Genomic DNA, 23,244 nt, shown 5'->3' on the forward strand with positions numbered 1-23,244 from the left:
ACAGGGGGTCTGTTGTAGGGAGAGGAAAGGGAAGGTGACTGTAAGCCACTTTGAGACTCCTTCAGGTAGAGAGAAGTAGCATATAAGAACCAACTCTTCTTCTTCTTCTACAAGGAACCCAGTTTTTATTAGCAAATAAAATGTGGGATGCAGGAGGGTTACACCCTTTTTCTGCCTATGCCTGGACCTGATAGGAACGGCATGCATGAAATTTGCATTTTACAGAACAGAGAGAGCTACTTCACATCTATTTATGACCTCAGTATAAATATCTTAAACTGGACTACAAGAGACATCCAGCTGACACATACACTCATGCATATACACACAGAGATCCTTTCAGCCGTCCTCTGTTTTACTGCCAAAACACGCTTTGTTTGTGTTTGCCAATAATTCTCGGGAGAAAAGAAAATTTGGATCAAAAGAGACATACCCTCCTTTTGAGATATTTTCAGCAATGAAAGCAAGCTGGGCTCAGTCCTCACTCACCTAACACATTTCCTCCTCAGGGTTAAGACCACAGATATTCTGGGGCTAGTCTTTAAGTGGGGGATGGGAAGCACAGTGCTGCTAGAAACAATTTATTCCCCCAATTTCGTTTATGTTATCCCACCTTTCTGCATGGTTAACAAATCATAATTTAAACCATGACAGGAAAACAGTGCCAAATATCCTTCCCTTCCTTAATCCACACTTTCATTATTCCTTGCCTTCTCCTCCAGGTTTCCCCTGGCAAGAAAGAAGGTCAATAGTGGATTTATGCAAGAAAAAACTTTATTCTTTCAAAGTTAATAAATGCATATTAAAAATGAAATGATCAGTAGCCCCAAAGAACATTAGTAGCAATATAGTATTTCTGCCTCAAAATTTATCCCTTATGGTGCAACAAGCCAAATGATTGTACGTATTTTCATCTGGCCAATATGTGAATCGTGATCCCAACAATATTAGGCAGGCCAATTTTTCTGGAAGGCCCTCATTCCGAAAGAAACATAACATGTAAATGGATTTCAAATGTCTTGCCCTTGTATAAGCCTTTTGAAAAACTGCTTGGCTTCACAATACACTTTATTAAATCAGGAAGTACTGCAGCAGTGATGATGCATTCTTCAAAAGTTCAAAGATTGGCCTTGCCTGCCAGATATATAATTTTTTTCACCAGTCTAAAGTTTCCTGCTAGCTGAAAAACCTCGTCTACACCTCAAATATGTTATTTCAAAGCAAGGTTCTAAATACACTAAATACACTAAATACACTAAATACAGTGTAAATACACTGCAATAGTTAAATGACTGGAGCATCTGAGTGATCAATACTCTCAGAATTTTGTTTTTAGATATGGACACCCCAAAGCCCATTTGACAGTCAACTGACAGATTAGTCCCTTACCCAATACATCCAGATGCACAAACAAATGTGACAGAAGCCCCATCTCCCATTCACACACAGATAAAATCCTGTTTAATTTTTTTTATACCAGCTTGATGTAGAGAAGAACTGGTTTTTATAACCCACTTTTCACTACCCAAAGGAGTTTCAAAGCAGCTTACAAACCCCTTTCCGTTCCTCTCCCCACAACAGACACCCTATGAAGTAGGTGGGCCTCAGAGAGTAATAAGAGTATAGTGGTTAAGAGTGGTGGTCTCTAATCAGGAGAACCGGGTTTGATTCCCCACTCAACACGCAGCCAGCTGGGTGACCTTGGGCCAGTCCCAGTTCTCTCAGAGTTCTCTCAGCCTCACGGGGTGTCTATTGTGGGAGAGGAAGGACAGCCGATTCAGATTCCTTTGGGTAGGAAAAAGTGGAGTACAGAAAGCGGTTCTTATTAAGACTGCTTTTTTTCTGAAGAGAGAACTGCCTTTTTTAGAGCAGAGGACTAGAGCTGCCGTATACATACATATTCATCACTTGATTTCTCTACACAATAGGTAGTTTCAGCCTCCAGATTTGATAGTGTTAAGGGAGGTGTACTTTAGATAATAAAGTATATCAAACATTTGACAACCTTGCCTTATCCTGTCTCATCATCTCCACAGACAAACAGACCTGGTATAATTTAACACTACGCTTATTTACTTTACTCAGAAGTAAGTCTCACCACCCCCAACAGGAATCGCTACCTCTAGCACAGTGGCCCCCAACCTTTTTATCACTGGGGACCGGTCAACGCTTGACAATTTTACTGAGGCCCAGGGGGGGTAGTCTTTTGCCAAGGGACGTTGCCGCCGCCTGAGCCCCTGCTCCACTTGCTTTCCCGCCAGTGCCCCTGACTTCACGCCAGCAGCAGCTGCGCAGTGCCACGCCGAGGGGAAGCCCCAGTCACGGCGGCTGCTGGAGAGCAACAAAGGTGAGCCGGTGGCAGAGTGGCAGGGCAGCCCCTGAGGCAGCAGCCGGGGAGGACAAGGAGGAGCCGCGGCACGGTACTGACTGATCCACGAACTGGTACCGGTCCCTGGATCGGGGGTTGGGGACCCCTGCTCTAGCCTATATTTGAAGCAGTTGATCTTCTAGACTTAACAGCCCACTGACCATTTCCTATGATTGTTATTAAATTGTGGTTACACAACTGCACACCAGGCTTTCTCAACCAGGAACGGGAGGGGCCATGGGTGGGTGTGTACAAAGCTATGCTTCCTAACCATACTCTGCACAATCTCACCACTTCTATGGTTTCTTGAAGCATGAAGACATTTTCACGGGTTTCTCAACAGTAAAAAAGTTGAGAAAGGCTGTGCTACAGGATAGATCAGTTAGGTAGTTTCAGACTTTGGGATTTGATTGTGTAGATCAGGGGTAGTCAAACTGCGGCCCTCCAGATGTCCATTGACTACAATTCCCAGAAGCCCCTGCCAGCAAATGCTGGCAGGGGCTTCTGGGAATTGTAGTCCATGGACATCTGGAGGGCCGCAGTTTGACTACCCCTGGTGTAGATAGTAAAGTATATCACAGGGCAAACATTTGACAGACGTGCCTTATCCCATCTCACCTTCTCCACAGGCAAACAGACCATGGTGTAATACACCTCTATGCTTACTTACTCAGAAGTCTCACTGCCCCCAACAGGAATTGCTCCCTTTAGCCTATTATTTGAAGCAGCTGATCTTTTAGACTTAACAGCCCACTGACCACTTCCTATGATTGTTATTAAGTTGTGATTTCAAAACTGCACACTATTAAACCAAACTGCTAAAGAATCCAAAGTCATATCCACAATCTCTTTGCACTCTCAGAGCACACCTAGCAAGGATCCCCCTGCCCAGCAACCATGGGCACCGCGGGACTTTCCAACACCTTTCTTGGTGCCTGCCATGTGCTTTTGGAAAGTAGGCAGAGCCAAGTGACACTTATGGCCAGCAGGATTGACACTGGCAATCTGGATGTGCAATTTTTTTTTAAAGTTGTTTCGACAGCTGCCTCCACTATAGCTGCTGGCAGGAAAGGAAATATGAAAAGAAATATTTTTTAACAATATATTCGTTTTGGTATATATTTGTTCAGGCCCAGTGTACTTGAAGGCCAGTGTACTTGAAGGCCTGTGCCCCTCAACGAGCTCTACGTTCTGCCACCTCCAACCGGCTAGTGATCCCTGGCCCCAAGGAAGTCCACTTGACCTCAACCAGGGCCAAAGCCTTTTCTGTTGTGGCCCCCACCTGGTGGAATGAGCTCCTAGAGAAGATTAGGGCCCTGACTGAGCTAAAACAGTTTTGCAGAGCCTGCAAAAGGGAGCTCCACCACCAGGCATTTGGTTGAGGTCGACCAAAACTTAGAAAAACAGCTACTGAGCCCTGATGCTACCTCCCTGAACCTATGTGACTGATCATACCATCTATGGACCTATTAAATTATTTATATACTGAAGGTTTTCTCTGTTCATTGCTGTAATTATTGTTGCCATCTATGCATTATGATCAGTGAGTTTGATGTATACATTCTATGTGAATCGCCATGAGCCTTTACGAGAGGGCGGTATACAAATGCAATAAATAAATAAATAATCCAATGTGTGTGGAGTGGGCCCTGGCCTGTTGCAGCAATGATCAATAGGAGTTTCCTAGCAGTTTAAACACTGACAACATCTTATTCTTGCATCCACTTTTGTATTATATATATATATATATATATATATATATATATATATATATATATTGTAGTTTAGAGTCCTCTCCTTTGGATGGCCATAACTTTAATTTGGGCAGGGGGAAAGGGGCCATGAAATATAGGAATCAGACTGAAATGATGTCATGTCCAATTCATTCAAATCTAACGAGGAAAATACAGGGACCACTAAGGTATTTAACACCTCTAATGAATAGAGAGGCTCAGGTTTTGCTAACACTAGTACGTGATTCTACTCAATGGAGAGAGCAATTATGTAGGATTGGTCAGTGGTAAAAGGAAACCAGGACGACAAAGAACACAGTGTTTAGATATGATCAAAATGGTCACTGGCCAAAGCATTATTCAACTAAAAGAAGCCATGCAAGATCAAAATACATGGCAGCAGTTGAGCCATAGGATCACCAAAAGTCAGACACGACTGAATGGCTAATGTCATCATCATTATCAATGGATAAGAGCCCCAGGTTTCGATAACACCAATAATATACAGGTAAGGCAGGGTTTCTCAACCAGGGTATCATGAAATCCTGTGGTTTCTTGGAAGGGTATCCCAAATGGGTGGGAGTTGGTTAATTTTCAATATATATCTTTAACTTTGTTAAACATTTATCAGGTGATATGATCGTATGTCATGAGAACAAAGGACTCCCTGGAGAAGACCCTAGTGCTGGGAGCGATTGAGGGCAAAAGAAGAAGGGGACGACAGAGAACAAGGTGGCTGGATGGAGTCACTGAAGCAGTTGGTGCAAATTTAAATGGACTCCGTGGAATGGTAGAGGACAGGAAGGCCTGGAGGATCATTGTCCGTGGGGTCGCGACTTCGCACCTAACAACAATGATCATATGTGGTCATGTTGACCTCCCCCCCCAAATGATGCGCCCTGAGAGGGTTGGAAAGGTGGGTGTGTACACAGCTCTGCTTCCCAACCATATTCTGCACGATTGGGCCACTTCTGGGGTTTCTCAAGCCCTGGAGAATGTTTCAGGGGCTTCTCAACAGTAAAAGAAAAATAAACTTGAGAAAGGCTGCTGTTATGAGTAGGGAGCCCCAGGTTTCTCTAACACCAACTATACACCTGAAACAGGTAGGGAGCCCCAGGTTTGGTTTACCCCAAGGGTTGGGAGTGAAACTCAAATACTTTGGCCACCTCATGAGAAGGAAGGACTCCCTGGAGGAGAGCCTAATGCTGGGAGCGATCGAGGGCAAAAGAAGAAGGGGACGACAGAGAATGAGGTGGCTGGATGGAGCCACTGAAGTAGTCGGTGCGAGCTTAAATGGAGGGGGGGAGAGGAAAGCACTCCTGACTGACGGAACCCCAAATGCTTGACGCGCCAGCCTCAAATGCGCGGGAGGGACGGGAAGGACCCGGCCGCGCCAAACTCTTCCTTCCTTCTGAGTCAGTCACGACGACACCAGGCCCGCGGATCCAACATTAGTTTTACGGTGGGAAGGGGCGGAAGAGGAGGTGACTCCGCCACGCCCGGCTTCCTAATATTTGCAAGGCTGGCTGCAGAAGGGGAAGGCAGAGCTCGCTCCCCTTCTTCTTCTTCTCCCCCCTCAGCCTCCCTCCCTCCCTCCCTCGAGCTCCCTGCGTGCGCCTGCTGGGCGTGGAGGGCTGCGGGCGGGGTACTTACACAGCCCGCTGGAGCCGGTGCTGGTGAACATGGTCCCGGAGGGGGCCCCTCCGCAGCGGCCTCCCTCCCGCCTTCCTTCACTCCCCCCCCTCCCCACTCGGGGGGAGCCTCCGCCGCGGCTCCGGTGCGTCCTCCGGCGGAGGGAGGCCGACGAGCCCCGGCAGCAGCGCTAAGGCGGCCTGGATGGGTCAGCGCCGGCCGGGGCCGGGAGGCCCCAGACAGCGCCCCCTGCTGGAGTCATCGCCGCCGCCGCCTCGGTGTCCCCCTCCTTCCCTCCCTCCCGGCCGGAGTGCGGCGGCGGCGGCTGCAGAGCGCGAGCCTTAGTGGCGGTCAGGGTGCAGTTTGCATTCCGACGTGGGGGGCCTGCGGGTCACGGGCACGAGCCCGCCCGGGCTGCTCAGGCAGTGAGGGGTCGCAGCCCCTGCGGAGGCGCGGGTCTGCAGGGTTCCTTGGGCCCGCGGGCTCTTGTCGCTCCCTCGCGTACACGGGGCTGGCAGACGCGCATGACGAGAAAGTTGCCGTCAGGCAGGTGGTAGAGCTGTAAGGCATGGGGGAGGGACGGAGGGGGGGTTTAAAGGGGGGATTTTTTTTTTTTTTGAGACCACCCAACAGAACTATTAAATGCTTTGGAGTGGGTGAAAATTGAAATGCTTATTTTTTAAGGCAACGATTTGAAATGCGTTGTGTAACCATGTATCCTGCAGTTGTGTAATGCAGATCTGTCTTGCATGAAGAGGTCCCAGGTTCCCCCCAGTATTTTGGGTGGAAAGGGTTGGGTAATAAGTTGGTGTTGACGACATTGACCTTGATAAACCAAAGTACTGTAACTCTACCTAAGGCAGCTTTGTGGGTTTATGTGATTGTCTTTCATTTTATATAAAAAACAACTATGGCTTTAGGTATTGGTTTTCCTGTGTGTTCTAAATATGTTAAACTTATTTTCAAAGGTGTATTCATTGACTGATGTCCAAAATTAATATTCTGTCATGTGCAGGGTAATACATTGTTGAAGAATCCACTATTGTAATGTATAAATCGGTATCTGGCATGCTGTTAGCCCAGTCAGGACTGGCTGAAGAGCCAGCTTGGTGAAGCGCTTAAGAGCGATGGCCTCTAATCTGCAATCAAGTTTGATTTCCCGCTCCTCCGCATGCAGCCAGCTGGGAGGCCTTGGGCTGTTCACAGTCCTTTTAGAGCAGTTCTGTCAAAGAGACCTGAGTCTACCTGAGACACTTTTTTCTAAGAAAAATGTATTTGATTGGGTGGCCGTCTGGCAAGCAAAGGAGAAGCAACCCTAAATACTAATCAAATTATTGGCTACACTTTTGTGAAGTGTCACCACATCAAAACAATTCTGCTTTCCAGTGACATAATCATTTGGCAGTTTCATGGCAGGACTGCAGATGTTCATGAATAATCTGTTCAGAGGCATTCAGGAAGCCAAAGCTGGTACTCCTCAGTACAACGGAGTCAGATGAGGTTAGAGAGTATTCTTTTGCCTCGATTCCGACTGACACTTTGCTAACTGAAGCGGGGAAGATCCTGTTCCATTCCTTGTGGCAACTTACAGGAAGAGCTGAGAGTTTTTCATTTTTCAGAGATGGTTGTATCTGGAAGGTAGAAGTAATGTTATTAACTGTGTTCAGGCTAATGACATAATCGCATTACTTTTTTCTGTTGTGACATCTAGCCTTATAGCCTATCGTTCATTTTGAAATGGCACTTTACCTGGCTTTCTTGGTTTCCCCTCATTTTATCTTATCAAGGTTGTTATCATCATCTTATAAACAAGTTGGTAACATCATGAGGTTGCCTTATAATATCAACAACACAATACAATACAAAACCTTTAGGTAAAGGTATCCCCTGTGCAAGCACTGGGTCATGTCTGACCCTTGGGGTGACGCCCTCTAGCGTTTTCATGGCAGACGCAATATGGGGTGGTTTGCCAGTGCCTTCCCCAGTCATTACCATTTACCATTTACCCCCCAGCAAGCTGGGTACTCACTTTACCGACCTCAGAAGGATGGAAGGCTGAGTCAACGTTGAGCCGGCTTCTGGGATTGAAATCCCAACTTCATGGGCAGAGCTTCAAACTGCATGTCTGCTGCCTTACCACTTTTTAATGGCATCCAAAATATAATATCAGGCTGTTAACAATTCTCTGATAAATAATATCTTACATGGATTTACATCAGCCTTTCTCAACTTTCTAACCATTGAGAAACCCCTGAAACATTCTTGAGACTTCAAGAACCCCCAAAAATGGTGTGATTGTGCAGAATATGGTTGGGAAGCATAGCTGTGGACATGCCCACCTTCCCTCCCCCCTTCCCATTCTCCCAGGCCCATCATTGGCCGTTTGGGGGGCTGGAATTTGGCATGACCATCACCTAATAAATATTTAACAAATGTAAAAAATACATTAAAAGTAATTAACTTCCACACATTTAGAAAACCCTTCCAGGGTCATCGAGAAACCCCATAGTTTCATGAAACCCTGGTTGAGAAAGCCTGGTTTACATTAGGTATTATTACAAACAAGTAATATTTATTGTGTTCCCAGTGCTTAGTGAAGGGGTAGAAGTGTTCCAATCCTAGCTTTCAGTCTAACATACATATTTTCAGTGTGGAGGGGTTTTATTTGAGGCAGAAGCTGTCAGTTTGATTAAGAATGTTCTCCAAGAACAACACAGATTTACCAGCTCAGTGTTATTTCCTTGAAACCAAAGTCAAGAGGACAATTGTCCCTTCCTTAAGATATTATCTCTTTTTAAACTTTCAAACACGGCCACAGTGGAAGTTAGAACAGTACTAGAATGTGTGGGCTCTTACTAAAAGACCAAGACGTTTTTTTTAATAGGGAAATGTGACAGATGGGCCTTCGCAAATATAGGGTAGGAAAAAGGTTTCCTGTATCTTTAATCTTCTGCTGTGACATATGGCAATGTGTAATTGGGATGACATGGCTTAATCTGCTGTGACATTGAGGTTTAAATACACAAGTTGGTGGTTTAGTTTTAAGAGACTGGTAACGTGCCCTTCAGGTCTCTTTTATAATGCTCATATGAATTGCCTCTTTGAAAGAACAGCTTTTGTTCCTCTTCTTCCAGCATGGTGTTAAAGAGCAGTGGAATCTAATCTGAAGAACTTGATTTAATTCCCCACTCCTTCACATACAGACATTTGGTTGACCTTGGGCTAATCTCAGTTCTCAAGAGTTGTTCTTGCAGAGCAGTTCTCTTAGAGCTCTCTCAGCCACATCTACCTCACAGGATGTCTGTTCTGAAAGGAAGGGAAAGGTGTTTGTAAGCCACTTCGGACCTCCTTCAGACATTGAAAAACAGAATATATAAAAAACAGCTCTTATGATTATTATTATTTTGCAGGAAGGATTCTTGTTTGAACCGAGATACATTCGCTTACATAATTTCTGATTACGATTGCACCTGCCATTTCTCCTCTCTGTTTAATTGGTCCTCCTTGAGACAGGGCCTGTCCTTTTTGGTTTATGCTATGAAGCACAGAGTACATTGATCGTGTATAAATGCTGTTTCAGCAAACCTCAGGAATAGAAAGAAGCTGTGCTCTTCCTTCCAACATCTATAATTTGGGCAATCTATTAAAATACTCTAGAGGGTGTCACCCCAAGGGTCAGACATGACTTGGTGCTTGCACAGGAGATACCTTTACCTTTACCTTATTAAAATACATACCTGTATATGTTTAGTTTCTTGAGTTTATGTATGATATATACATGTTTCGTATTCTTGCAGATTCATATATTGTAATATGCTTATTTTAATCAGACCTATTTTATCATAGGTTCAAACTGACATCAAAGCCTTTAGCATTTGCAGAATGGCTGAGTTTCAAATGTTATAAATAAATGGTACAATTAGAGAATTTATCAGTATGGCCCAGCTTTTTTTTTTTTTTTAATGCACAATGCAGCATACTTCCTAATATTACTGCTGCAGAAGCACAAGGAGAATATATTTTCTCTCATTGAAGATATTGGATACCACTAATCTGCTGACTGACCTAGGTGCCAGATTACCAGTAGCAGCTTTTAGGGTATTGAAACTTAAATGATGTATAAAGGAATTGCATGTTGTTTAGTATTTGGTGTCTACTGAAAGATAGCCTTGCAGTCCATTCTGATGGGTCTTGTATCCCAGAAGAACATACCACTGAATGATGAGAACTGATGAGAACAAGAATGCTCCAGAGTCTTCTTCAACGCCACCTCGGTGCAGAAAGTGGCTTGTTGAAAACCAGCTTATAATTTAATCTCTTTGCCAGCTGTCTTCAAATCTTGAGGTAAGACTGACCAGCTTCACCAGAAATAAATAGCACAGAAGCACCATCATCTTGTTGACACAGCTCAATTTCAGTTTTTAGGGTTGAATCTAATAACGGATAGGAACCATGCAAATTGAAGATGTTCAGATATGCACGCCAGTTGTAACTGGGATTGCACTGAAAGTTTATTAGACTCTAGGCAGTAATAATTCTGCGTTCATCGTCCATTGTACTTAACCATTTTTTCTTTAGTAAACATTTCACAAAAAATGTGCACATCCCAACATTCTCTTTCAAAGGAAAATGACTTGGAAACAGCTTTTGAGAACATCTCCTTGCTCAAGAGAAAGGAAATGAGTCAGTGGTATAATAAACAGTTGCAAATAACATTTCAGATGACCTTCTAGTTCTGGGGGGCAACGTATACCACCTGGATTGGATGCAGCCCACAAGGGTCATGCCCTGTGGCTCACAATCCTGGAAGCTATCCCCCCCCCCCAAAAAAAAAGCTAAATGGTGTACACACCTTTGTTCTGATAAGGTACCAATTTCCCCCCTCAAAATCAAGTTTCCAGGCTGGTGAACTCACCCACATAAAAATGAAGTAGTCGACAGCTGTGCTGCTACTGGAGACTGGTGTGTCTTACCTGGTTAAGAGCAGAAACCTCTAATCCTGGAGAACTGGGTTTGATTTTCCCACTCCTCCACATGCAATCAGCTGGGTGACCTTGGGCCAGTCAATGTTCTCAAAGCAGGCTCAGCCTCACCTATCTCACTGGGTGTCTGTTGTGGGAAGGGGAAACGTAGATTATTGTAAGTCACTTTGAGACTCCTTCAGGTGGTAAGAAGCAGGGTACAAAAAACAGCTATCTTCTGCAGCATGGACTATGGCTAGATGGGACCAGGAGATCTTCTGGAATAACAGCTGATATCCAGACTACAGGGGTTAGTTCCCATGGAGAAAATGGCTCCTTGGAGTTGGACTCAAGAGCTCAATACTGTGCTGAGGTCACTCCCCCCCCAGCCACACCCTTCCCAGGCTCTACCCCCCCAAATCTGGAATTTCTCAAACCAGAACTGGCAACCCTAGCTATGACGGTTAAATCTTCTTTCAAAAAGCCCAAGTTGAATTGTTAATTGTGCTTGCTAATTATTTTTAAATGGCTGTCCTCGATAATAAAAGCATTTGTTTCAGCAATTTAATCCAGCAGCTTGAATTATTAGGTATAAAAAAGTTATTTTTAAAATCTAGTACAGGGATTTAATGATACTGAGATGCTATAGTTCAAAATCAACAGCCAGAGAAGTTCAGGCTCTCCATGGTCCTGTAGATTAACTCTGTTGATCTAAGACTTACTATCCCTAGATATTGACAGGTTTTTACCAGGATGTAATGCCGTGTTAAGAGCCTCTTGTGGCGCAGAGTGGTAAGGCAGCCGTCTGAAAGCTTTGCTCATAAGGCTGGGAGTTCAATCCCAGCAGCCGGCTCAAGGTTGACTCAGCCTTCCATCCTTCCGAGGTCGGTAAAATGAGTACCCAGCTTGCTGGGGGGTAAACGGTAATGACTGGGGAAGGCACTGGCAAACCACCCCGTATTGAGTCTGCCATGAAAACGCTAGAGGGTGTCACCCCAAGGGTCAGACATGACTCGGTGCTTGCACAGGGGATACCTTTACCTTTAATGCCGTGTTGGAGGGCAGATTTAAGTGAATTCCTCCATCTGAATCTGGGATTTGGGTGGGGGGGGAAATAATATTGGACAGTCTATTTCATGTATATTGTTATCTTGTTGTCTTTATTCTGGACATCCATTTAAATTTGCCAATCCCCCTGGATTTCTAAACTTTATGGTATATCATCTGAATATGTGGTTTCATATTTGATTTTTACGTAAATGAAATGAATGTATCATCAGTAGCAAAATTCTTAACCTGTTACAGTCTGCATGCAGTTGTTAAAGAGTCACATCTGTGTAAGATGTCCTTTTGTTTTAAGATATATGATGTTTTTTTCTAATGGTAGGTGGACTGAAATGAAATAAACTGAACTGAATTGCTTCTCTTCTTGCCTCACTTCTATACCACAAGAGGGAGATATATGTTAACTCTGCTTAAAAACAGTGAGTTTCCCGGTTAATCCTTAGAAAACAGTTGTACTGTCCTTTGAAATTAAAAGTTTTGTCCCACAATTTTTAAAAATGACTTATTTCTCAAGACTTATTTCTCAAGAATTTGGTGTGTTGTAAGTAAAGGTATCCCCTGTGCAAGCACCGGGTCATGTCTGACCCTTGGGGTGACGCCCTCTAGCGTTTTCATGGCAGACTCAATATGGGGTGGTTTGCCAGTGCCTTCCCCAGTCATTACCGTTTACCCCCCAGCAAGCTGGGTACTCGTTTTACCGACCTCGGAAGGATGGAAGGCTGAGTCAACCTTGAGCCGGCTGCTGGGATTGAACTCCCAACCTCATGAGCAGAGCTTCAGACTGCATGTCTGCTGCCTCACCACCCTGTGCCACAAGAGGCTCTTTGGTGTGTTGTAGGGGTGGCCAAAATGTGGCTCTCCAGATGTCCATGGACTACAATTCCCATGAGCTCCTGCCAGCATGTTGCTGGCAGGGGCTCATGGGAATTGTGGAGAGCCACAGCTTGGCCACTTTGGATATGACTACATAGCAATGGTTCCATTGTGGTGTGCAGCAAAGATCAAGAGCAATTAGAAATTGTTAAACCATCATGTAAATATAATAACCAAGGTAAGAAGCAGCACAACGATCAGCGGCATGGTTATTAGCAACAAAATGGCTTACATTTCACAGCCTCTCAGCATAAAAGCTCTGTGGAAACCATCTTAACCTGCTTTTGAAAGGAGCCAAGCAAAGGGGACAGATGAAGAAGAAGAGTTGGTTTTTATACCCCACTTTTCACTACCCATAGGGGTCTCAAAGCAGCACTTTTCTTTCTCCACAACAGTAAGTGGGCTGAGAGAGTTCTGACAGAACTGCTGTGTGAGAACAGCTCTAACAGGACTATAACTAGCCCAAGATCACTCAGCTGTGGGGGAGCAGGGAAGAGCCTGGTTCATCAGATTAGAAGCCACCGCTCTTAACCACCACGCCAAGCTGGCTCTCATGGGGCATCATAGGAGAATGCGTTCCATAACATCAAGAAGGGTTGGCTTCTAGTACAGAGGTCTCCATCATTTTGGGGCCTGTGGGAACCTTTGGAATTCTAAGACAGTATGGTAAACACAACCACAAGATGGCTACCACAGGACACAAGGCAGAACCAGCCACACTTACCTTCATATACACAGTGAAAATTCTTATGTTGTGGTGACGGCTACTTTTACAAGTCTGCACAGCTGGTGAGATCTCTTAACAGCCCATGAAAAGCCTTGCTAGGCAAAAGACGCACCTGGGCCCACCTGCTTTCTAAATCACTTGATGTGCACCATGCTGGGATTCTTTGTTCTAGATGAACAGGGACTTGTTAGATCTCAAGAACAGGTGAGTTCTCATGGGAGCAGATGTTCCTTTAGGTACTTTGGACCTAACTTTCAGCTTTAAAGGTCAAAAAAGCAGCAACCCACAAAAGTGACCAATATCATTCATAGATCCACAATGTTATATGCTTCTTCCTACTTAAACCTGATGACAGTATTTTGGACCAGATGAACTTTCTGGACCGTGGAATGCATTAAATAGTCTTGTTTAGATCTTATCCAGCACGCTTGTTAAGAAACAATTAGTTGTTACTGTGGTTTTGTTTATTATCTGTTGCTGGTCAGTGACCATAATTCAGGATTTCATGAAACCCAGGGATCATTTATTGGGTGATATGATCATATATGGTCATGTCAACCCATTTCTACCCTCGGGAAATGTCCAGTGATGGACCTGGAGGGGTGGGAAGCAGAGGACCCCAAGTGGGTGTGTACAGAGCTATGCTTCTCAACCATATTGTGCACGATCGCACCACTTCTGGGAGTTCTCAAAGCCTTGAGAATGTTTCAGGGTATCCTCTACAGTAAAAAGTGGAGGAAAGCTACCGTAATGAAACAGCTTAGGAGGGAACATGGAGAAAGGTTGGTTTACTCACTCTTTCCCAAGTACTTTCTGCTCTACAATGGCAGGTCTAACTTCTGAGCATTGTTTTGAAGAAGAGTTGGTTCTTATGTGCCGGTTTTCTCTACCCGAAGGAGGCTCAAAGCGGGTTACATTCGCCTTCCCTTTCCTCTCCCCACAACAGACACCCTGTGAGGTGGGTGAGGCTGAGAGAGCCCTGATATCACTGCTCGGTCAGAACAGTTTTATCAGTGTCGTGGTGAGCCCAAGGTCATCCAGCTGGCTGCATGTGGGGGAGCGCAGAATGGAACCCGGCATGCCAGATTAGAAGTCCACACTCCTAACCACTACACCAAACTGGAAAGGCACAGGCTGTTGAATATAAATCAAGCAAAGAAGGCAGGTCAGAGTCAGCTGTTCTCCCTCCTGTATCTTGCCGTCCTACTGATTAGCCATCTTGCTTTTTGGGTTCCATGAAGCATTCACTTACCCAGACCCCATCATGCATGCAAGCTTACCCTTCTGACTTGCATGTGTTGGTTCTGGAGTCCAGGGGAAGGCTCCACGTGGCCATGCCAAGTCCTCGCGTGTTTCTGTGTGCCAGCATCGTGGCAGGCTTTATAGCAGGGGTAGTCAAACTGCGGCCCTCCAGATGTCCATGGATATCTGGAGGGCCGCAGTTTGACTACCCCCGCTTTGTAGCATGCCCTCTGCATAGAGACAATAGGATCGTGCACCTTGTGTTGTTGATCGGATCTGTATTTTCAGTAATTTGAAAGATGTGACTAGGAGCTGAGATATTAGTGTGGTCCATACTGCCCATATAGCTGGATTTATACACTCATCGGGGAGGGGGGAATTAAATTTTTTACAGTGATAAGAGTAGATTGCTTCATGTAGATTACGGCTCTGAATTGTGATGAATGTGGGTGGAATGCATTTCTGGCATTTCATAATGCTCTGCCTCATCTCTACATTCCCACCCTTTTTCAGCATACCAACTTAATCCGGTTCCTGCATTTCTGCTCTAGGACTATGATGCTGAATAGAATTGCTGTTGTTGACTTTATAAAGGTCTTGGGTGTGTCACCAAGTATTCTTCCTCTGAGCTCCCTGACAGGTGTACCAATGTGATAACATGTTTACACATGTAGAGAACTAAGGAAATGAGGTGTCAAAGTTGCCCTGGTACTTCTTTTTCAACAACAAAATCTTTCGAATAAAGTCAGTGTGCAAATTTCGGAGAATCAATCCTTGCACCTGTATGTGCACAGGTAAAAAAACCTGACCATTTAGCCTGATTTTATATGTCCCGCTTAAAGTCCCAGACGTTCCTCCTACGTGGTTCGCAACCATGAGAAACAAACGGGTTTGATTTAATGTGCTTATACCGAGTTTGATTTAATGTGCTTATTCTGGGTTGAAGGCCATGCTGAAAAGTTGTTTTGCAATCGTGCTTCAACATGTTCATGCTTTACAACGCACAGATGATTAGCTCCATCATTTGACAAGCAGAGGAGTTAGCTGGCGTTAGCATCTTGACCTGTTGGAGAGAAAAAACACTGAGTAGGCTGAGTATTAATTTGTCATGCCTGTCAAAATTGCAGATTGTTTTCACGGTATATGGGGGAACCACCCTGCGATTGTCTCACCACAGACAGATGTTGCAAGAAGACTGTTTGGCCCACTTGCTGCTTCCCTCATAGTAAGGGAGGTAACAAGTGCTCCATACATGGCTGCTATGATTTGAATGAGTGGGCTGTGTCTAGCTTGAGAATCATGAGAAAAGGATGTAGAGAATAGGGTTTAAAGGTGTATTTATTTATTCTGAGACTTCTATACCACTCCCTTGCGACTGGATGCCTCGGGGTGGTTTACAACATGGTATTGAACAATATAACATTTGCAATTATAAGTTAAGACAGAGCCAGTTTGGTGTAGTGGTTAGGAGTGCGGACTTCTAGCATGCTTGGTTCGATTCTGCACTCCCCCAGCCAGCTGGGTGACCTTGGGCTCACCATGGCACTGATAAAACTGTTCTGACCAAGCAGTGATATCGGGGCTCTCGCAGCCTCAGCCACCCCACAGGGTGGCTGTTGTGGGGAGAGGAAAGGGAAGGCGAATGTAAGCCACTTTGAGACTCCTTCGGGTAGAGAAAAGTGGCATATAGCAACCAACTCCTTCTTCTTTCTTCTTCTTCTTCTTTCTTCTTCTTCTTCTTCACGACCTTTATGCAAACTAGACCAAGAACTCAGAAGGTCAGATCACATGTATACCGAGGGCTATTTGTTTGTAGCCTCCATTTATTTGTTTGTTTGTTTGTTTGTTTGTTTATTAGGCTTATATACCTCCCCTCTTGGACCCACTTAGTGGCTGTAACATTTGAACCACCACCTTCCTTGTTGGTGACTTTGTAAAAACAAAACACAATTTTTTTTGGCATCTTAAAGACCAAACAAGTTCTTAATTCTAGCTTCTCTCCTGCAAGAGCAAGATTAAGTCCCATGCTACTACTCTTGTTCCCATTCTAAATACTGGTTGGTATTCAACCTTCTGCTGGAGGAAGTTCCCTTCCATTGGGGAAAAAAGCCATTTAGATTGGAGATAAGAAGGTACCTAAGAAGCCTGTGTTCTTAGGCTGGAAGAAGGGTTTGAACGTAGTTTACTGGGGTGGTAGGATACAAAGGTTCAACCATTTGGTTGCCTCCCTAGACAGCTTGAAGCTTTTGTTTTATTTTTTAATTTATTTATATTAGCTTTTATAGACCACTGCTCCTGGACCCTGCTAGCTCATGGTGGTTTACAGTAAAATCCATAAAACACATAAAATTATAACAGTATTGATGGCACAATCCAATCTATAATCTCCCCCCCCCCCATCCTTGCCCTATGACAACAACACACCACTGTCCTCAGGAGAGGTAGTCCTTGCCCAGGTGTCCAACACATGAATCTTCTGTAGGAAGGGACCCAGTCTTCTTTGGACTGGCTTCAACCAAAAGCCTGGTGGAAGAGCTCCATCTTGCAGGCCCTGTGGAACTGTGACAGTTCCATCAGGGCCCTCAGCTCTTCCAAGAGTTCATTTCACCAGGCCCTGGTTGAGGCCAGGCCTGCCTCCCGGGGACAAGGGACAACCAGCAGATTCAAACCCACAGTGCAAAGAGCCCTATAGGCAGCATAAGGAGACAAGTGGTCCTTCAGATATGTGGGACCCAGGCCACAGATGGCATTGAAGAACCAAAACCTTGAACCTGATCCGAAGCGAATGAGTAACCAATGCAGCTGTGCAGTACAATGCTTTAGAGTTTAGAGTCTACCCTTTGATGCATTCACTTTCTCCTGAGTAACTGATGGCTGTAGTCTGGAAATCAGTTGTAATTCTGGAAAGTGTCCAAGCTTCACTTAGGGGTTGGCATCCCTAATTATAGTTCATCCTCACTTAGGCAGGAAAAGTTGTTTTTTGGAACCAAACTGAACATATCTAAATTACTGATTCAGCTACAGAAGAAATTGTGGCATACTGCAAGGGGAGTTGGATATAGGAAACTCAGCATTCATATATCAGTAAATAGGTTTCATACAAAGGACTGGAGGTTTATTGGGTCTACCTTCAAAATATTCAGTTAGAATCAGTGAAGGATTTTCATGGAGGACTAGTGGGGCAATTCTCCCCTCTCAAACCCCCTTCTCATACCGTTCCTTGAAGTTCCTTGTCCTACAGGAACAGTATTTCAGGGGCGTTTTGGACTGCAATGGGTTGGAAGAAGCAAGAAAGCTGCATTCTACTTGTGTAAATCCCTTTTATTGGTGGAAATTACTGCTGGATAAAACCCATAGTTGTGAAGCAATATCAAATAGAACAGACATTTTGCAGCCAAAGTTCATTTATCACCATCCCTGTATTGAAAATGCTTAGTTTTCTAATTTGCGCAACATTTTCCCTGCACATCCAACACTGGAACATATCTCCTGTTGTCTTATGTGATAGAGCCACCACATTCTAAACCTCATTTTTCTGCATATGTGAATTAATTTCTGGTATATGGGAAGAGTAGGAGAGGTCAGTATCTCAGCAGCAGCCCCTATTCACTTTCTTGTACATGTCCTTCATTCTGCAAACATTTCCATGGTGTTCCTATTGAAAAAGCTGTATGTGTTTGTGAAGCAAAGTACTCCTGATTCCTCCTCTCAAAGGTTAATGTATGTAATAACTAATACATTTCATCTTGCAGGTGTTATTAATTAAGCTTCTAAGCCTGTAGGCCTCTTATCTTCAAGGCCAAAGTATGAAAGGGGCTAATTGACTCTATGGTCCATTATGCACAGCCGCCGAAACGGCAATTTTGGGTCACATGGAAAACGCGGAGGGGGAAGACACAAAGCACACCGGTTATACACGGGACGGGGCACGACGGCGGCAAAACCCAGAGTAACCAATTATGCACGCGGTGATCCCGGCGCCGCTTCTGGTTGCGCCCCGGTCACCCGGAAGCTGCGCTTTCTTCCGTGTTTTGGTAACATGGCTTTTTCGGGGCATGCACTGAAGCTGCGGCCGGTTGCAGCTGGCACTGTGCGTTATCAGTGATTTTAGTCGCCGCCATTCCACCCCAAATGTGCGTTATTCCCCCCGTGCATAATGGGTCTTAGTAAGAATATTTATATTAGCAATGAGAGGGGGAGAATCAGGAATAGTGAAGTAATTTACCAGAGAATTTTGGCCAGAACATATTCTGATTGGTTCATTATCATCATCATCTGATCCAGATGGGCCAAAAGCTATAATTGGCCTACGGGGTTTGAAGAAACTATCTTGGATTCTAAAGGACTAATGCCTCAGGTGTGATCTGCTTATTTCCAAATGGACATAACTGTACAGTAAGGTGACCAGATTTTAACATTGGTAAAGCGGGACACCATTGACCGGGGGGTTCTTGATTACAAATTTGGTCTATATGGAGCAACAAAGCATTTCATAGAATGCATAGAACGCAAAAATAGTATTGTAATATATATTTAATTTCAACATAAGTACAATTTGCCAGGTACCCCCAGATGTCTCTCCAAAAGTGGGACAATCTGGTCACCTTACTGTACAGAACACTTGAGCTGAGGCCTGTGATTTCATGAGTGCAAAATGGTGCCATCTAACACAATTCCTGAATGTGTTAGATAGTTAAGTTAGTACCTGAGCTGCTTGGTTTTAGAGAACGGTGTTGTTTATTGATAAATTGATGTTTTGAAGCTATGTTTTCACAAATATCGTTTCTTTTGTACATCAGCCTTGGGAACCTCACGGGATTCAACTCTGGACTCCTTGGCAGTATTCAAGTATCATAATGAAGCACCACATCACTACAGTACAGAAGACCAAATAATAATGTACACTGACTTTTAAAAAATCCCAATTGTATGTACTCTTCATCCTTATCAGCATGCTACAAATCAACCACAACCCCTGGAAACGGGTTATTAGAGCTGGTGTGAGTCACAGAACAGCTGCTTATTTAGTCGTGTGTTCTTTTTTCAATGAAGGGGAAATGATATTTAGAGATTATGAGAGGTGTTGTGTTGAATAAATAATTGCAAAGCACGGCATGAGAGACAAATGGAGTAATCATGAGACGCTTGAGTGACGGAATGTGGGGAGCTGCCAGGAGGGGGGAGCAAAGTGTAGGAGGAGATGAGGAGAGAGATACTGCCAAGTCTGAGGCTATGTAAATTGTTCAGTAAGGCTGAGAAAGCAAAGAAGAAATATGTGGGAGAAGAGGTGAGCCTTCACAAAATTGGTGCCAGTTCCACCAGGTACAAGGAATGCAGATTTATATTTCACCCACCATAAATTATTTTCTCATGTGGAATTTATGTATACGGTCCGGGGTTTACACCAGAGAAACAACTCAGATTCCAGTACAAGAATAGAAATACAACTGGTTTGTTGCTCAATATGGGTCTTAAGTTGGGGATAAAGCACCAGAATGTTTGACATTTCAGGGGTTTCAAGTTTTAAGCCAATACCAAAAGCAAATGAGTTAAAAGAGTGAAAGTTTGAACAGTATTACCTAACCGCGTTACATTTTTCTATGTCCATTGACGTCAGAGAGCTTAGAAGGGTAAAACCCTGTTGAAGATGGCACTGCAAATTTACTGAAAAGCATAGCATGAATGAGACAGGAAGGTAAAAGTTATAATAAGATAAAGGTAAAGGTATCCCCTGTGCAAGCACTGGGTCATGCCTGACCCTTGGGGTGACGCCCTCTAGAGTTTTCATGGCAGACTCAATATAGAGTGGTTTGCCAGTGCCTTCCCCAGTCATTACCATTTACCCCCCAGCAAGCTGGGTACTCATTTACCGATCTCGGAGGGATGGAAGGCTGAGTCAACCTTGAGCCGGCTGCTGGGATTGAACTCCCAGCCTTATGGGCAGAGCTTCAGACTGCATGTTCTGCTGCCTTACCACTCTGCGCCACAAGAGTTCTAATAGGTAACATTAAATGGAACTTTTATTTGAATAAGGGAGCATGCAAAATATCCAGATAATCAGCAGTTTGTAAAAATGGGGGCAATGTTTGCACTAAGTTATGTTAAGGGTTTCTTCATATGTGATTTATTTTCCCAATATATTGGAGATAATTGTGCACATGCAGGTGACATGAGCACCTATTTTATTGTGCATTGCCACAACACAATAAACACACATGAGATGGTCTCCTTGATAGATTACAGAGTATATTCTCTTCTTTTTTAGTGATAAAAGAAATTTCTAATTGTGACTTTAGGCATCCCTAAACATAAAGTTGCATGGGAAATCTGCAGTGAATTTTGATAACTGGAAGGCAGTGGAAATCAGCATTCAAACAATGTGTGTTCTGTGCAATTGTTTTGTATTCTGGTACATGGTCCTGTTATCCAATACACTTATTTGCTGACCTAACTAAAGCATATTTGTTCCTGGAGCATTTATCTTCCACCACCACCTTTAAATCATGGTGCAGAGGGGTTCGAGTATCTACAGATGAGCATCATGTTGTGCAAGGTTAATCGATGCTTCTTAATGAGTCCCAGGACCGGTGAGGTATTGATCCATCCATGACAACAGTCCCCCCTTCTTTATACTCCTGTATTGATTGAACCATTTTCAGCAGAAACCAAAATACAAACTGCCAAGTGCCTACTGTTTCACAGTGAATATATTCAGGATAAATCTATTTATGGACAAGAACGTGTAACATAGGATCCTAATTTTAAAAGTCAATGAAATGCAATTTCAATAAAAATCATATAAAAGCCAGCCATGTATAAACCTCTGCATTGCCCTTCATGATCATGTTCTTGGGGAGAAATTCAGGGCCAGATGCTCAGTTAATTTAAAGTGGCTGAGTTTTGTAATTAGAGCTGTGCTAATTTAAACGAGCTCCAATGACTCAGCCTCATTCCAAATCTTCTTTTAAATTTAAATGTATCTTATTTATAATAGGTATGGATTCATTGCAGTTGTCTGTTCTTCAAGCAAATTCCTCTTGACTTGGAGAATAAATAATATGTGTACATACATTTCTTTCCATTATTAGTTGCTCCATATATTTCCTATTATTCCTCCATTGCACCTGTCCACTGAGGCAAGAGTATATTTCATGATTACTCATTTGCTTTTTCTGCTGGTCTTCCTTGATAAACTTCATTCCAAGACATCACTCGCATGTTATAATAGATATACTGGGTGAAATAGGTGAGGCCAAATGGGTTCTTGAAAGAGATGAAGCCTGGTTTGGCTGTAAATATATGCACACTGGAGCCCCACTGAATTAACTGGAACTTGTGAGTAAGTAAGCAGAGCATGCTATTCATTTCTTAATAGTCATTGGGTCAGATCCAGAGATGCACAAACAGAAATTTGCTTCCACAAATATGTCTTCTTCTTTTTCTGCCTCTTGCAGTTCCTTGTATGTGCTTATATGCACAAATCTTTAATTTCAGCTACTATTATGTCTATTTTCAGACATAACCATTGCATTATACGGGCAGAGAAAACGCTATCTCTGTAATTTTCCCATACTTCCTTTCTGCAACATCTGTTATAACTTATCTATGTTCTGATAGCATTATTCATTCCTCCTCCCCCCCTAACAGTAGCCAAGTATACAGGAATTGTTCTAGTCCCCACCTCTGCCTGCAGGGAAGACTCATCAGAGGAAGAGGAAGAGTCTTCAAAGGCTGAGAAGCTCCCATCCCAGAACCTCCAGGGGAAGACTGCCTGCCTTCTTAGTGTAGCCAGTTTGGTGTAGTGGTTAGGAGTGCGGACTTCTAATCTGGAATGCTGGGTTCGATTCTGTGCTCCCCCGCATGCAACCAGCTGGGTGACCTTGGGATCGCCATGGCACTGATAAAACTGTTCTGACCGAGCAGTAATATCAGGGCTCTCTCAGCCTCACCCACTTCACAGGGTGTCTGTCATGGGAGAGGAAAGAAGAAGAAGAAGAAGAAGAAGAGTTGGTTCTTATATGCCTCTTTTCCCTACCCGAAGGAGGCTCAAAGCGGCTTACAATCGCCTTCCCATTCCTCCCCCCACAACAGACACCCTGTGGGGTGGGTGAGGCTGAGAGAGCACTGATATCACTGCCCGGTCAGAACAGTTTTATCAGTGCCGTGGCGAGCCCAAGGTCACCCAGCTGGTTGCATGTGGGGGAGCGCAGAATCGAACCTGGCATGCCAGATTACAAGTCCGCACTCCTAACCACTACACCAAACTGGCTCTCCAGTGACAGGGAAGGTGACTGTAAGCCGCTTTGAGCCTCCTTCGGGTAGAGAAAAGTGGCATATAAGAACCAACTCTTCTTCTTCTTCTCTATAATTGTAGGACAAACACCAGGAATGCCTTTAGTTGGCCCCTCTGCCTCCAGCACACCTAGCATGTCCCCCAGGAACAAAGAAGTCATGAAACCTGGATGAAGTTAAGAATTGTATATCTGGCAGCTCTAGATGCCCCACAGTCCAGTATCTTATAAGAGGAAACTGCTACTCAATTTTTGAAGGCTCCAGGTCCACCAGTCTCAAGATCAGTGGTTCTCAACCTGGGGGTCAGGACACCTTTGGGCGTTGAACAACCCTTTCACAGGGGTTGCGGCA

General features: G+C 44.1%; 1 protein-coding gene and 1 long non-coding RNA gene across 2 annotated transcripts in view; one reads left to right on the forward strand and one right to left on the reverse strand.

The window, feature by feature from the left end:
- Positions 1-5,951, reverse strand: part of UBAC2 (UBA domain containing 2) — a 99,088-nt gene extending 93,137 nt beyond the window's left edge. The window contains exon 1 of the mRNA XM_077343826.1: positions 5,755-5,951. Within this exon, the coding sequence (XP_077199941.1) occupies positions 5,755-5,785 (31 nt within the window). The 5' untranslated portion in view covers positions 5,786-5,951. The remainder of the gene's footprint in view (positions 1-5,754) is intronic.
- Positions 5,952-6,025: 74 nt separating this feature from the next.
- LOC143840373 (uncharacterized) lies at positions 6,026-21,417 on the forward strand. The gene is made up of 3 exons (XR_013232155.1): positions 6,026-6,279; positions 6,749-12,178; positions 19,401-21,417. It is a non-coding gene; the product is annotated as an uncharacterized LOC143840373 (long non-coding RNA).
- The last annotated feature ends 1,827 nt before the right edge of the window (positions 21,418-23,244 follow it).

Source organism: Paroedura picta, chromosome 6 (genome assembly GCF_049243985.1).
Source record: "Paroedura picta isolate Pp20150507F chromosome 6, Ppicta_v3.0, whole genome shotgun sequence".
Lineage (NCBI taxonomy): Eukaryota > Metazoa > Chordata > Lepidosauria > Squamata > Gekkonidae > Paroedura > Paroedura picta.